Below are 15,948 nucleotides of genomic sequence, written 5' to 3'. Positions count from 1 at the left end.
CAAGTCCTTTCTATATAATCACTATCAACAGTCCATTCTTATTGAAGTAAGACACCACGTTGCCACTTGGGGGCCAGTAAGACCAAAGCCTTCTTGCCTGCCTGGCCCCTGAAGGCATTTCAGTTTGTGGCCGAATAACAAAAATAGTGGGGGGAAAAAATCAATCAAAGAAAACCAGTTCCCTTTTATGATCAGGAGAGGGAATCCCTAAAACCACACAAGGGAAAATAAACAGGATGATGTTATAGCTCCTCACCTGAGATCAGGTACGGGCTATGGGCCCAGATTCTTCCTGGGACAAAAACCTACTATCAAATGTTCATGCTTGTGAAACTGTCCTTTAAAAATCTGGTTTTACTTTGTTTTGATTTCCGTTATTCTTAGGCTGTGTCAATAATTACAGATTGCGAGACAGGGCAGCGATTGAAGTCAATAAAACACACTTTAAACAAGATGGGGAATTCAGGCAGATCCCTGCGGAGCAGCCCTGCCTGATTCCCCCCATCGGAGTTAACACGTAAAGGTGCTTACCTACCACTGACTCCTTTAATTCTCACCAGAGCCTTTTAGAGTAAATACGAATATCTACATTTTGCTGAGGGAAGAAATGGAGCTCAGTGAGATTACAAAGACTGTGTGTAAACTGGAAAACCAGCTAGAATCCAGGTCTCTGTGGACCCAAACACAACTGTTTAATAGTCTCTGCTGCCTGTCCGTGTGTAGATAACGTCCGAGCTCGTCAAAAGTAAAACAGGGGCAGCCCTAGCCCGTTTGGCTCAGTGGATAGAGCATCGGCCTGCAGACTGAAGGGTCCTGGGTTCAATTCCAGTCAAGGGCACATGCCTTGGTTGCAAGCTCAGGCAGGAGGCAACCAGTCGATGTGTTTCTCTCCCATCGATGTTTCTCTCTATCTTTCCCTCTCTCTTCCATTCTCTCTAAAAATCAATGGAAAAATATCCTCGGATGAATATTTTTTTAAAAAGGTAAAACAAGGGTAAATTTGCACTGTAGCACTGAAATTATTTATTGCGGTAATTGTTGGATTGCACAATACAGTACTCAAAAAATAAAAAAAGACTGTAATCTGTGTCCCTGTTACTGCTCTACATATACTAGTTCTCCTCTGGTAGAATTTTCAAGAATACCAACTGCTGAAGTGCTTTTCTTTCAAAATGTGAATGAATCGTTTTAATATTTTGAATACGTTATTTATGCCTCATTAAAGTAGCATCCATTTGGTTTCCTGACTTTGTCTCTGATTGTTTTTTCCCAGGGTCAACGTCTTTTCGAAAAGTTGCTCCAGCTGACTTCGCAAAATATCGAAATCAAGCTAGTCAGCGATGTGACGGCTGATTCAAAGGTATTAGAAGCCTTGAAATTAAAGGGTAAGGCCAAGGTTGATACGCTACTCTACCACCGGGTGTTCTGTTACGATACCTTTATTCTCACTTAATATGAAATTTCTTTATAATTAATGCATTTCACATAGTGGACTTCTTATTTCTCCTTTGAAAAATGGTCTGAGTACAGCCTCTAGATGAAAGAACTAATTACTCAGTACTGCTGGGACTTTTAAGAGTGTTGTTGCATATTAGTTTATGCAAAGTAATCTAGTGGCCATTTAGTGATAATTAACTAGAAAGAAGAGTCGTTCCCTCTCTGATCACTTCCATGATGTGATTAGAAAAAAGAGCCACTCTGATCAGAACAGACACTGGAATTCTGTTCCTCTCTTGCTCCACAAATGACAGTTGTCCTCCTGCTTCTCAGAATTTAAAAGGGTGTAATCAGAGGTTTGAATCTGGAAAACTTCCTGATTCACAGCTTTTTATTGTTGTTAATCCGTACTCGATTTTTTTCCCCATTGATTTTTAGAAAGTGGAAGGGATGGGGAGAGAGACAGAGAGCGAGAGAAACATTGATGTGAGAGAGACACATGGATTGGTTGCCTCTCATATGCACCCTGACCACAGGGCAGGGGATGGAGCCTGCAACCCAGGTACGTGGCCTTGACCAGAATCGAACCCACAACCCTTCAGTCTGTGGGCCGGCACTCTAACCACTGAGAAAAAAATGGCTAGGGCCTGATTCACAGTTTCATTTTCATTTTTATAATGAATCTTTTTTAAAATATATTTTTATTGATTTCAGAGAGAACGGGAAAGGGAGAGAGAGAGAGAAACATTAATGATGAGAGAGAGTAATTGATTAGCTGCCTCCTGCACACTCCCACACTGGGGATCGAGCCCCCAACCCAGGCATGTGCCCTGATCAGGAATTGAACCGTGACCTCCTGGTCCATAGGTCAATGCTCAACCACTGAGCCACGCCGGCCTGGCCTCACAGCTCATCTTGGTGCTGTTTAGACATGCTGGGCATTTTGCTTGTCATCTTCCCTACATATTCTATTACACATTATTAATATTATATTTATATTGGTAGGCACTTATCACCATGCGTACTATTTTTCTATACACGGGAAAATAAAGAAAAATGATGAGATACGGCTGGGCTTAAAAAGCTTCACTCTGATAATATCTTTGGAAAAGTAGAAAACACCTACTTTAGGAAAACACCAATCCACATGGATCAGAAGTGCGTTATTACTTTTCCTGTTTAAGAAACATGAAATTGGTTCCCACTGTGGAAACTCTGTTATCTGACACGTTGCTGAAAATGGATTCCCGTTGGCTCACTCTGGGTACCCGCATCTGCAGATAAGTTTTCTCCTGGAGCTTTTATGCATGTCCTTTGGGTTTCATTCATGGTGAAGGATAGAATGCAGATGAGGTAGGAAGAGAGCGAGGAGCACAAGAGTGTTCGACTGTACACCTGCAAATCTGCTATTTGCCGCAGCTCATCCTCAATCTTGTCAACTAAACCAAAGTTAAAACTAGGGACTATGCCCGGCCAGTGTGGGTCAGTGGTTGAGCATTGACCTATGAACCAGGAGGTCATGGTTCAATTCCCAGTCAGGGCACATGCCCGGGTTATGGGCTCCATCCCCAGTAGGGGGTGTGCAGGAGGCAGCCGACCAATGATTCTCTCTCATCATTGATGTTTCGATCTCTCCCTCTCCCTTCCTCTCTGAAATCAATAAGAATGCTAAGTGAAATAAGCCAGTCAATGAAGGAAAAATACCACATGATCTCACTCATTCATGGACAATAGAGACCATTATAAACTTTTGAACAATAATAGATACAGAGGCAGAGCTGCTTCAAGCAGATTGTCAAACTGCAGCGGGAAGGCCGGGGAGGGTTGGGGGGCAGGAGGGAGGGGGGTAAGAGATCAACTAAAGGACTTGTATGCATGCATATAAGCATAACCAATGGACATAAGACACCGGGGGGTAGGGGAGGCCAGGGGACTGTCAAGGGCAGGGGGGGGAAAAAAGGACACATATTTAATACCCTTTGTAATACTTTAAGAAATAAATAAATAAGAATATATTTTAAAAAATAAAATATAAAAACCAGGGAATACTAGAGCACATAACAGCCTTTCTTCAGTGCTGCTGAGTATATGGCTACTCTAGATGGGAAATAGCTCTTAATGAATTTATGGCAAAGGCACGGTTTACGTTTCTGTTGTGAACTATGAATTAAAACTTCATTCAGTCATTGCTTCTCACACACACAAAAAAGCAGTGTTTGAATTTCAGCTCATGTATATATTACTACACCTTAGGCTATCTTGCTGTACAATAGGTGTTCTTATAAAAATAAGAAAACAAATGATTTTCCTTTATAAAGGTGGAGCAGTAAACAGGACCTTAATTTCTCAGGGCTATGTCCTAGGTACTGATCACAGACCTATCTGGCTTTTATTAAGATATATATGTGTATACACTACTATATACAGGGTGTCCCCCAAAAATGTATACACACTTTAACAGCTGATGAGAGAGAATCATTGATTAGCTGCCTCCTGCACGCCCCACACTGGGGATTGAGCCCCACAATCCGGGCATGTGTCCTGACCGGGATTTGAACCGTGGCCTCCCAGTTCATAGGTCGATGCTCAACCACTGAGCCATCCTGGCCAGGCTGACCAAGGAATTCTTCAAACTTTTACATCGAGCCCAGTTTTTCTGACTCCCTTTTTGTGTCTGAATCATCAATGCCCGTATTTTCCGCCTGTGATGGTGCTCTGTGACTTTACGAAACAGAGTCTCTCCTATTGTCTTTTTCCATTCTGCTTTTTTTTTTTTTTTGAAACTTCCCAGAAAATCTCAAAAGATTCCGACATGCTCGCTTCCTCGGGGGGCCCTACGTGATTTGTTGACTGAGTGTTGAGAGACGGCAGGAGACCTGTCATAACAGAGTCACCATGCGGACCATCAAGTGTCACCTGTCACGCTGCCACCTGTGTGCAGCCATCAGACGACGCATCCGTGTCAGAGATGTGACGATGGGAACACGGTGCTTCAGGGCCAAGGGCATATGGAAATGAGGGTTGCTTTAAAATGCAGCCATAGATGAAAAAATTCAACCTAGAAACCCTGAACGCTGATAAAAGTTCAATTAAATTAAGCCCGGCCATTCCAAATACCACTCTGAGGGAGGCTGATTCTAAACCAGACCCTAAAAGGAACGTATGTTCCTCAATCTGAGAATACGGGGCAGGTGTAAATTTGAAAATGAATACAAGCTGCCCCCATTCCCAACTTAGACATTTTACAAGGTGACTGTTGAACTGCTTGCTCCAAATAAGCGTAAAAATTTGAGATTTTTTTGTGCGTATTGAGGTTTTACTCTTTACGTAGGTTTTACCGACTTATAACGATTCCAAAGTCAAGCTGTACATACACGTAGGTGTGGTTTTCTGTTCATTGCAGGTCACACTATCAAGTATGTTTAGTAATTTCCCCAGAGGGAACTCTGTCTTCTTCTGGCTTTCATTCCACCATCTGAGAGGTTGCCGTTGTTAAGAAACCTGAATATTCCATAAGGTCTTCTGTTGTCCCAGTGAAGGGCTGTCCTCATGATGTTCAATGCAGGAGCTGCCCCCTGTTGGTCAGTGCACTCCCACAGGGGGAGCGCTGCTCAGCCGGAAGCCGGGCTCACGGCTGGCAAGCCCAGTGGCGGTGGCAAGAGCCTCTCCCGCCTCTATGCAGTCGGACATCCCCTGAGGGCTCCCGGACTGCGAGAGGGCGCAGGCCTCCCCCCCCCCCCAGTGCACGAATTCCGTGCACCGGGCCTCTAGTAAGAAATATTAGTCATGCTCTGTTAACTGTGATGGTTCTGTTCTGATAGAGAAAGCACATTCTAACCTGGCTGGGAGTGGTACGCCCTGGGACATGGGAGCCAACACCTAAATGTAGTCCTTCCTCCTGTCCCGAGAACTGCCTGTCATCATGGAAAGGTTTCCAACTGCCTGGCCGAAACAGTCTAGTCCAGTGATGGCGAACCGTTTGAGCTCGGCGTGTCAGCATTTTGAAAAACCCTAACTTAACTCTGGTGCCGTGTCACATATAGAAATTTTTTGATATTTGCAACCATAGTAAAACAAAGACTTATATTTTTTATATTTATTTTATATATTTAAATGCCATTTAACAAAGAAAAATCACCCAAAAAAATGAGTTTGCGTATCACCTCTGACACGCGTGTCATAGGTTCGCCATCACTGGTCTAGTCCCAGAGGCACCCACCCTTATACCTTACCTACTGACCCATGCCTGTAATGCCTACTTTCCCACGTAATCTTTGCCTTTCTCCCCAATATAGGCATCTGGCTTATGGTGGGGGGGGGGTAGAGCAGATGTTTTGGGGTGACCTGCTGCTCTCCCATGCTGCCGGCAGGATTGAAGTAAATGCTCAGATAGGTTTCAACCCTATCTCTGCTGAATTGGCTCAAGTAGTGATAGGCAGCTCCGGACCATCCTTTCCACCACACCTTGACCTGGACGGCACTTGGTTGGTTGAATTGAATTGAATTCCCTGCCAGTAGAACTACCAGTGCTCAATAGATACTTAACTGACTTGAATTCCCCAACGGGACTGGATTCGGGCTTTCCTAAACCCAGCGTAGACCCCTGTGATAGAAGCTTCTCTGCCTGCATGAATGCATGTCTTTGCCCTCTGGCTTAGCTCTAAGGTCTTCCCAGCCTTGGTCCCCAGGGCTGCAATGAAGAGCCACCTCATCTTATTGGCACTTTAGGAGAAACTGATGGATGCCATTCCTTCCTAGATCCCTGGAGGAAGGTGTCCACACGCCAGGTCCCTTTTGCTGGGACCAGAGTGGTCACAGACTCTCCTTAAACTCCCTTTTCCCGCCTGAGCTCACTCCTGGCTCCAGCCCCGTCTGTGCAGGCGCGTAAGTCCCAGCAGGCACCCGCATATGGTTCCGTGCGTGCCAGCCCACCACGGGGCTCAGCAAGCTGTCTGCTTGGCACCCTCACACACCTCCCTTCCTCATTCTCACTGTTCGGGGAGTCTGTTTAGTGACTGAGATAAAATTGCCTGAGAGCCATTTCTTTATTACATGTATATTGATTCCTTGCAAGGCGAACATTTTTGTAGAGGCTGAAGAGAGAGAGGGGTGAGGCACAGATGCCCCAGTAATAAAAACCTGTTGCCGAAACCGGTTTGGCTCAGTGGATAGAGCGTCGGCCTGCGGACTGAAAGGTCCCGGGTTCGATTCCGGTCAAGGGCATGTACCTGGGTTGCGGGCACATCCCCAGTAGGAGATGTGCAGGAGGCAGCTGATCGATGTTTCTCTCTCATCGATGTTTCTAGCTCTCTATCTCTCTCCCTTCCTCTCTCTAATAAATCAATAAAATATATATATTTTTTAAAAAAACCTGCCTATAACCACCAAGGGTAGTTATATATATTCAACTGTCAACTTGCCAGAAAACCTACAGATTAGGGATTATGTAGGATTTACTAAAAGTCTCTTTATCAAGACATTCGCCACACAAAAAATAACGCTATGTTAGGTGCATTTGCAAGGCAATTGCAGCTCATAATAGTTGTAACGAAGCATCAGGTGTTGTTCTATGCACTTTATCTGCATTCTCTTTTAACGTCCAGGCATCCCTGAGCGGTAGATGCTGTTATTCTTTCCATTTTCCAGACTAACTGAGACACAGACAGATGAAATCATGTGCCGAAGGTCCCATGGTTAGTGGGTAATAAAAGACGTCTGCTGTGCTAATAATTCCTGGCAGAATGCCCCGTGCCTACGATTTTGATCAATATTATTGGATCTCCGTAAATGACACATTTCGCCGAGGACTGAGAAAATTGCAGAAACATCCTTCCCCCTCAGCCTAGCTCCATTGCCTTCTAAATTAAATGAAACAAAAAAATTAAATGAAGAAAATTGTAAGGAATTTGATTGTGGTGCCACCGTGCATAAAATGTAGCTATTTAGTAAGATCTGTTTTGAAATCTGCCTCAGAGCGTGGTTGTTTGTTCTCAGCCGCACGTACTGAAGAGCAAGGGCTGACACCACCCCTGGGTCCTGTGTAAAGATGTATTTTGTGATGAAATAAGAGACTCGGCTTTCAATTCTAGCTCTGAACCTTGAGCCAGTTGCTCTCTCAATCATCCATCTTTTCATTCACTCTTTCTTTTAACACATATTTATTGTGTTCTTACAATTGATGAGGCACTGATGGAAATAACTTGATCTCATTTGGATTTTTAAAATATCTGTTTGGTTGTTGTGTGGGAAATGGATTGGAGGGGAATTGAGGCAGGGAAACCAGGTAGCGGGCTGTTGAATTACCCACCAGGCGAGAGATGTTAAGGTAGAAAAAAAATAAACATTTAAAATATATTTTAGGAAACCGAATAAAACAGAATAAAAACTATCAGAGTAAAAAAAAAAATAAAAAATAAAAAAAAATATATATTTTAGGCCTCGCCAGTTTGGCTCAGTGGATAGAGCATCGGCCTTTGGACCGCCGGCTCCCGGGTTTAATTCTGGTCAAGGGCACATACCTCGGTTGCAGGCTCCTCCCCAGCTGAGGCCCTGATCAGGGCACATACCGGAGGCACCCAATTGATGTGGGAGGGTTGTGTGTGTGTGTGTGTGTGTGTGTGTGTGTGTGTGTTTTAATATATTTTATTGATTTTTTTTTTACAGAGAGGAAGGGAGAGGGATAGAGAGCCAGAAACATCGATGAGAGAGAAACATCGATCAGCTGCCTCCTGCACACCCCTCACTGGGGATGTGCCCGCAACCAAGGTACATGCCCCCAACCAGAATCGAATCTGGGACCCTTCAGTCCGCAGGCCGGCGCTCTATCCACCGAGCCAAACCGGTTAGGGCCCAATTAATGTGTTTCTCCCACATCAATGTTTCTCTGTCTTTCCCTCTCTCTTCTACCCTTTCTAAAATCAATGGGAAAATATCCTCGGGCAAGGATTAAAAAAAAAAAACAAACCACCACAAATAAAATACATTTTAGAAATAGAACTAACTGGCAGACATTGATCATGTATTGGCTGTGTGGATGGGGTTAAGAAAAAGAAAGAAGTCAAAATTACCCCCAGGGTTTAAGCCTGAGCAGCTGATTGGAAGGTGCTGTCATTTACTGAGACAGGAAGATAATAGGATTAATGGGCTTGGCATTTGGGGAAAATAAAGAGCTCTATTTTGAGCAAAGTAAATTCTGTTTTGTGCTTCTAAAAGATGCAAGTAGAGAGATTAATTCAGGCCTGACCTCTCCTCTGAGTCTAAAGCTCAAAGAAGGGTCAAGCCTACAGATGTGATTTCGGGAATCATCAGTATGGAGATAGCATTTCTAGCCACAGAGCTGAACAAGATTCTCACAGGAGTGAGTATAGATAGAGAATGGGGCCCAGGACCAAACCAAAGGCTTTCTAACATTTAGAGCAGTGGTTCTCAACCTTCTGGCCCTTTAAATACAGTTCCTCATGTTGTGACCTAACCATAAAATTATTTTTGTTACTACTTCATAACTGTAATGTTCCTACTGTGATGAATCGTCATGTAAATATCTGATATGCAGGATGGTCTTAGGCGACCCCTGTGAAAGGGTCGTCCGACCGCCAAAGGGGTCGCGGCCCACAGGTTGAGAACCGCTGATTTAGAGGCTTTGTAGAAATAGAGAAACTGAGAGGAGGGACAGTGAGGTAGGAGAAAGGAGAGAAATGTTTTCTTTGCTAAGAAATGAAGTTAGCTAAGGGTAGAGGAGGAGCCCGGCCAGTGTGGCTCAGTGGTTGAGCGTCGCCTTATGAACCAGGAGGTCACGATTTGATTCCCGGTCAGGACACATGCCCGGGTTGCAGGCTCGATTCCCAGTAGGGGGCATGCAGAACGCAGCTGATCAATGATCCTCTCTCATCATTGATGTTTCTATCTCTGTCCCTCTCCCTTCCTCTCTGAAATCAATAAAATTATATTTTTTTAAAAAGAGTTGAGGAGGAGCCATTGGATTTGGCAGCATAAGTGTTCATTGATTAATTTAACAAGGGTATCGACAACCAGATTGATAGGGAGTGGAAAATGAGTGGCTAGGTGAAGAATTAGATAAATTTTTCTATGAAGAGAAACAAAGCATTTGGAGAAGTAGCTATAGTGGAAGTAGAAATCAAATTTAGTAGGGAAACTAAAAGGATTGTATCATAGTATTGATTGTGATGATAATTTTAAATTGAAATGGATCACCATGATTGTGAGATTTTCTCTAGCAACCTTTGGCTGTTCTGGTGAAAGTATAGGGAAGGAAAAGATAGAATTCGTCGGAGTTTAAGATTTCCCTAGGAAAAAGCTACAGAGAGCTGACCATGAAGTATAAACTTGATAAAGAGGAGAGTTGCATGATGGACATTGAAGAAGTGGTGAGGTCAGTGATCTGGTCATTTCAATGATGTCAAAGTGGGACTCTAATGCATGTGAGCTGCAAGGAGAGAAGGCAGAGGTCAGAGATGGTGAGCCTTAACATCATCATTTTAAATGTGCATTTACTGGCATAGCTAAGTCTAGGATACTATGGGAATGGGTCACTAAAGAGATACGGGGAAAAAGATCCATGGAGGGATAAAGACAAGGTCGCTAAGGGGCTAGGGCAGTGGTCGGCAAACTCATTAGTCAACAGAGCCAAATATCAACAGTACAGCAATTGAAATTTCTTTCGAGAGCCAAATTTTTTAAACTTAAACTATATAGGTAGGTACATTGTTATTAACTTAATGAGGGCACTCCTAAGCTGGCCTTTGCTAAAAACGTCCTCAATCTGATAGAGGTACGTTCGCTGAGGTCAACCCCTTCCAACTCTCCCATCCACACTTGTCTTGTATACTTGTTTCATCCATCTCCTTTCGTTCATCCTCTCTGTATGTCCAAACCATCTCAACATACCTTTCTCAATCCTCGACTCTACATCCTCTTTCACTCCACAACGTTCCCTAAAATTAACTTAATAAACTTAAAGTTTTAAGTCAACTTCGCACTGTACGGGCACACCCGCACGTGGCATTTTGTGGAAGAGCCACACTCAAGGGGCCAAAGAGCCGCATGTGGCTCACGAGCCGCAGTTTGCTGACCACTGGGCTAGAGTGTTGAGTTATCCACATTGTTTGTATCAGTGACAATAATACGCGGTTGGCGGTGGTGAGGGAAAGAGAGAAAGCAATTAACTAAAGTCTTTAATGAATGATAGAGAACCGGAAAGCTGAGGAAGGGGAGCAGCAAGCCGTGGTCATGGGGGACACAGCCAGATGACATGAATTTTAATGCAGCCTGGGGTTTTGAAAAAATGAAGGAGGCATCGTCTGGAAGTGACAAAAGAGATTAAAGAGAGCACTTGCTTTACTTTCTAGCCCTGAGGTCCTGGAAGTGTAAGAGATAAAACAGCCGCCCACTAAGAGGATAGCAGATGAATTAATGGCCTTAGCTTCCTGAGGAGGACTTCGATGGAATAGCTTGTTTCAGACTAATCCTCCTGCAGAGAGAATACAGTCACACAAAAGAAAGCTATTTGAATGGATCAAGAGCAATTACGGCATCAGGTCCTAGTGGGGCCTAGACCCGAGAGAAGAAAACTCATTAAGATGAGCCCCGTAGTCACTACCAACTTTTCCTTTGAGGGATTTGTCAATAACATGCCAGGGACTAGAGGTCAAACAGAAAGCAGAAGCCTGAACTTCTTGAGTAGTACTGGACTGCGGAGGCAAAAATTGGAATTTTTTTTTAATACGAAGTCCATCGGAAATTACAGGCATGCCAAGGCATAGCAACAAATAACTGAGAGCCATGAGCAAAGAGAAGACATCAGAGACCCAGATATTGGAGAGGGACTTTGACATCACTATAATTAGTGTATTTAGGGAAAGAGAGAACTGGGTTTTTTGGGGGGTTTTTTTAAAGCAACTGGAAAACCCAGAACTGAAAAATACAAAAGCTGCAATTTAAAATTCCATAATAAGGTTTATTGCAGATTAGACACAACAGAAGAGGGGATTCGTGAATTGTTAGTGAGTAGAACATATCTATAGAAGTATATCACAGAGAGAAAAAGATGAAAGACACAGAAAAGAGCAAAAGGAACATGGAACATGGTTTGGGAATCTACACAAGTATAGTTGGCATTCAAGGACTATAGGAAAGAGAATAGCATGCAGCATTATTTGAAGAGATACTGTTCATAACTTTCAAAACTAACAAAAGACATCAAAGTATTTACAGACACCAAGAAAGATAAATGCAAGGAAAAACATACCTAGCCATATTATAGAAAAACTGATGAGAACCAAAAATAGGAAAACTTTTTAAAGCATTGAAAGAAAACAGGCATATGACAACCAAGTGAAAAATAATGAAACTGATAAATTTTTTCTTTTCTTTCTTTTTTTAATCCTCAACCAAGGATATTTTTTACATTGATTCTAGAGAGAATAGGAAGGAGAAGGAGAAACAGAGATAAACACCAATGTGAGAGAGACACATCGATTGGTTGCCGCCTGCAGGTCCCTGACCAGGGCCCAGCCCGAAGCCTGAAACCTTGATACATGCCCTTGACCGGAATCAAACCCGGGACCTTTCAGTCAGCAGGCAGATGCTCAATCCACTGAGCCAAACCAGCTAGGGCTGATAAGTATCTTTTCGACAGAATTTATGGGAGCCAGAAAACAATGTAATGACATCTGTAGAGTGCTGAAAGGGAATAATTGCCAACCTACAATTCTATACCCAGCAATCATGACCTTCAAAAAATGAAGGCAAAATAGAGATATTTTTATTTTTTTAAAATATATTTTATTTTATTGATTTTTTTACAGAGAGGAAGGGAGAGAGATAGGGAGTTAGAAGCATCGATCAGCTGCCTCCTGCACACCTCCTACTGGGGATGTGCCCGCAACCAAGGTATATGCCCTTGACCAGAATTGAACCTCGGACCTTTCAGTCTGCAGGCCGACGCTCTATCCACTGAGCCAAATGGGTCAGGGCTAGAGATATTTTTATACAATCAGAAATTGGAAGACTTTATCCTTACAGAAGGCTCATTTTAAAAAAGTAAGGTAAGTTTTTTAGTCAGAAGGAAAATTATTCTAGATGTAAGCAAAGCAAAAAAGGGAGGAATGAAAACCACTGAGAAGGACAAATATGTGGGCAAGTACAAAACAACAGCAGTAATGTCTTCTGGGAATTAAAGTACATGTAGATAAAACAGCACAAAAGGTAGGAGGGAGACAGTGGAGTTAAAATGTGTAGGGACTTTACATTGCCCGGGATGTTGCAAAAATATCAATTTAAGGTGATCTCTAGTATATCCAGGAAACACTTTATTATAGTCACTAAAAGAGCAGGTTGGATAGATTGAAAACTAATTTCAAGGTGATGTTTGACATCCAAATATAATAGCAGTTACATTAAATGTAAATTGTCTAAATTCTCCCACCAAAAGACGAAAGCTATCATGCCCAGATGGCGGGCTCGATCCCCAGCAGGGTCTGTGCAGGAGGCAGCCAGTCAGTGTTTCACTCCCTCTCCCATCAATGTTCTCTCTCTCCCTCTCCCTTCCTATCGCTCTAAAAGTCCATTTTTAAAAATCTTTAAGATAAACAAATAAATGTAAATTAATTTGAAGTTTTTCTTGCAATGTTCACACCGTATGACTATGAATAAAGTTTTTCATAGTGTGTTAAAAAGAAAGAAAAACACTGGGGGGTAGGGGAGGCCAGGGGATTGGCAAGGGCGGGGGGAAAAAGGAGACATAGGTAATACTCTTTGTAACGCTTTAAGCAATAAAACAATAAAAAAAAAAATTTTTAAAAGAAAGAAAAATTTAACCCCAAGAAAATAAAAAGGACAAAATATCAAACAGATGAGAAAAAAAAATTAATAAAATGAAATATCAGGGATTTAAAAAGATCATCATGCAGATATTCGAGACATTAAAGAGATCCTAAGAGGCTGTTACAAACAACCGTGTACCAATAAGTGTGAAAGCGTGGGTGAAATAGACAAATGCCTTGAAAACTACCCAATAAACAGACATGGGAAGTAATGGGAAATGGAGTGTTCTCGTGGAATGGCGGCAGGAATTACAGGATACTGTATGCAAAGCCATTAGCTTTGGTCTTGGCACAGAGGCTGCTCTTGATGGATGACTGTGTTACTAGAATAATCATAGAGGCAGAAACAAGGTCACGGAATCCCTGTGAGGAAAGAATGAACTATATAGGCTCACAGGCCACTGGCATCGTTTTGTGAATATCAGGGGGAAATGGTATAAAAAACAGCTGTGTGGGTTTTATAGGTGGAAGCAGAGCCCCTGCATGGATTAGATGTGGGAGGAGGAGATGGCAGGGTTGGTGCCCAGTGGTGAGAAACAGGAATGTCATTGCCCAGCCAGTGTGGCTCAGTGGTTGACCTTCCACCTACGAACCAGGAGGTCACGGTTCGATTCCCGGTCAGGGCCCATGTCTGGGTTGTGGGCTCAATCCCCAGTGTGGGGCGTGCAGGAGGCAGCCAATCCAATTATTCTCCCTCATCGTGGATGTTTCTATCTCTTTCTCCCTCTCCCTTCCTCTCGGAAATCAATATATTCAATAAAAAGAAAGGAACAGAAATGTCACAGGCAGGGGCAGGCACCACACTCTCTACCCATTAAGTATGTTACACGGACATGAAAATATCTATATATATCAAAGGCTACTATGCAAATTGTCCACTCGGAAGTTCGCCTGGGAGAGCAGGAGTTCAATCGCTTGCTGTGACGTGCGCCGACCACCAGGGGGCGGCCCGGAACATGGCGGGCGACCAGTAGCGGAGGCAGGGCACTGAGGTTGTGAGGGAAGGAGGAGGCGGGGAGGCCAGGCCTCAGGACCCTACCCTGCACGAATTTCGTGCACCAGGCCTCTAGTAGGTGAATAATATACCAGCAACAGTTCTGGAATGAATGCAGTGAACTTAAAGGGAGGATGTGTACAACATTTATGTTGCAACTCTAACCTGAAAACCTGTTCATTTGTTCCTATAATAGCCTTGGAAATTAATAATAGCTGCCTTCATTCATGGCTGTAAGACGTTGATTAATTCTTTTGATGTTTCCCAGGCACCTTTTTCTTGAGTTTTAAATAACCGTGCCGCCAAGTCCAGGAAGTTACCTGTGAGCGTCTCTGTAATTAGATTGAAAAAGACCATTTGTCAGCTGGAAATGACAGCTGGTATAAAAAAAGAACATTTTAAAAAAGAAAATCGTCTTCCGGTATTTTGCTTGCGGCCCCTCGTTTTTAGGTTTGGGGATTGATTAGAACTCCGGGAGTTTTTCGAAGACCTTATAACTTCTGGAGACTCTGAAAAGAGAATCGGGCAACTGCAGTGGCCTGCTGGGAGATGGAGGTTCTGATACACACTTTATATTCGACCTTATGTAAGAATTCTCATGATAACCAGAGCAGTCATACGTGATACAACACATTTCCCCGGCCACATACGCAAGGGGGAAATCTTCAAAGAATGGATCAGCTGCCTCTGATCATTCTGATCATTAGAAATAAAAGTTTTGTCTTAATAGATTCTGCAGGAGGGCTCTGGCATAGGCAGGAATTCTGGGGCGTGACCATGAAGAGAGGGCACCGTGGGAAAGTTGCCCCCAGGCCAGGCAGGGCAGCCAGGCCGGGAGGGATGGTGTGTTGTAGGCGTGTGGCTGGGGCTGAGCACCCGTCCTCACTCCCACGCAGCAGCTGGAAACAGGAGGCGAGCCCCTGCCTCCTGCCCTGTCGCCCAGCCCCTCTGCTGTGAAAGTGTAACCGTGAAAATGAGGCAACAAATTGATAACCTGCCCACGAAGCCTTCTTGCCCCTGCCAAGGGCAGAAGATGTTTTTACCCGTTTTACTAGGTCCTGACTTTGATGTAAAATAGAAACCAATAGTGGCTCAGTGGTTGAGTGTTGACCTATGAACCAAGAGGTCACAGTTCCATTCCCGGTCAGGACACGTGCCCGGGCTTCCGGCTCGATCATTGGTGTTTCTATCTCTCTATCCTTCTCCCTTCCTCTCTGAAATCAATAAAAATATATTTAAAGAAAAAAAATGGGGACCAGGAAGAATTGCTCGATCCCCAATAGGGGGCGTGCCGGAGGCAGCCGATCAATGATCCTCTCTCATCATGGATGTTTCTATCTCTCTCTCCCTCTCCCTTCCTCTTGAAATCAAGAAACATGTATTTTTTAAAAATAGAATAGAAATCAACTCAGATGCTGACATGCCTACGGAGGTGAACTCACGGGAACTTAGGGGAATTCGGGCAAAGAACATTAAAGAGGAAAAACTCTGATTTCTCAGATGATTTGAGATTTCTTGGATGACTATCGAATTTGGAATAGATAACAGCCTTGTGACTTTTTTTCTCCAAGAGGGAGAATAAATGTTGAAACGTTTGTTTCTCAAAGCAACTGAAGTGTTGGGCATTTTGTTCAAGTTGCGTTAGAAAGTCCTGTCAAACTGCCTGCCCATTCCTTT

The 15,948-nt window shown here is 43.4% G+C and overlaps 1 protein-coding gene across 4 annotated transcripts in view; it reads left to right on the top strand.

The window, feature by feature from the left end:
- Positions 1 to 15,948, top strand: part of PLD5 (phospholipase D family member 5) — a 165,917-nt gene that overhangs the window by 108,986 nt on the left and 40,983 nt on the right. For 3 of the 4 annotated variants that reach the window (XM_059677325.1, XM_059677327.1, XM_059677326.1), the window contains exon 4: positions 1,274 to 1,385. In XM_059677325.1, the coding sequence (XP_059533308.1) occupies positions 1,274 to 1,385 (112 nt within the window). Of the gene's footprint in view, positions 1 to 1,273; positions 1,386 to 15,948 lie in introns of those variants that run through there. The other variant, XM_059677328.1, reaches the window with a different exon arrangement.

The sequence above is a fragment of the Myotis daubentonii genome, chromosome 20 (genome assembly GCF_963259705.1).
Source record: "Myotis daubentonii chromosome 20, mMyoDau2.1, whole genome shotgun sequence".
NCBI classification, from domain to species: Eukaryota; Metazoa; Chordata; class Mammalia; order Chiroptera; family Vespertilionidae; genus Myotis; species Myotis daubentonii.
The sequence above is the reverse complement of the archived record's forward strand: the minus strand, read 5'-3'. Positions and strand labels throughout refer to the sequence as shown.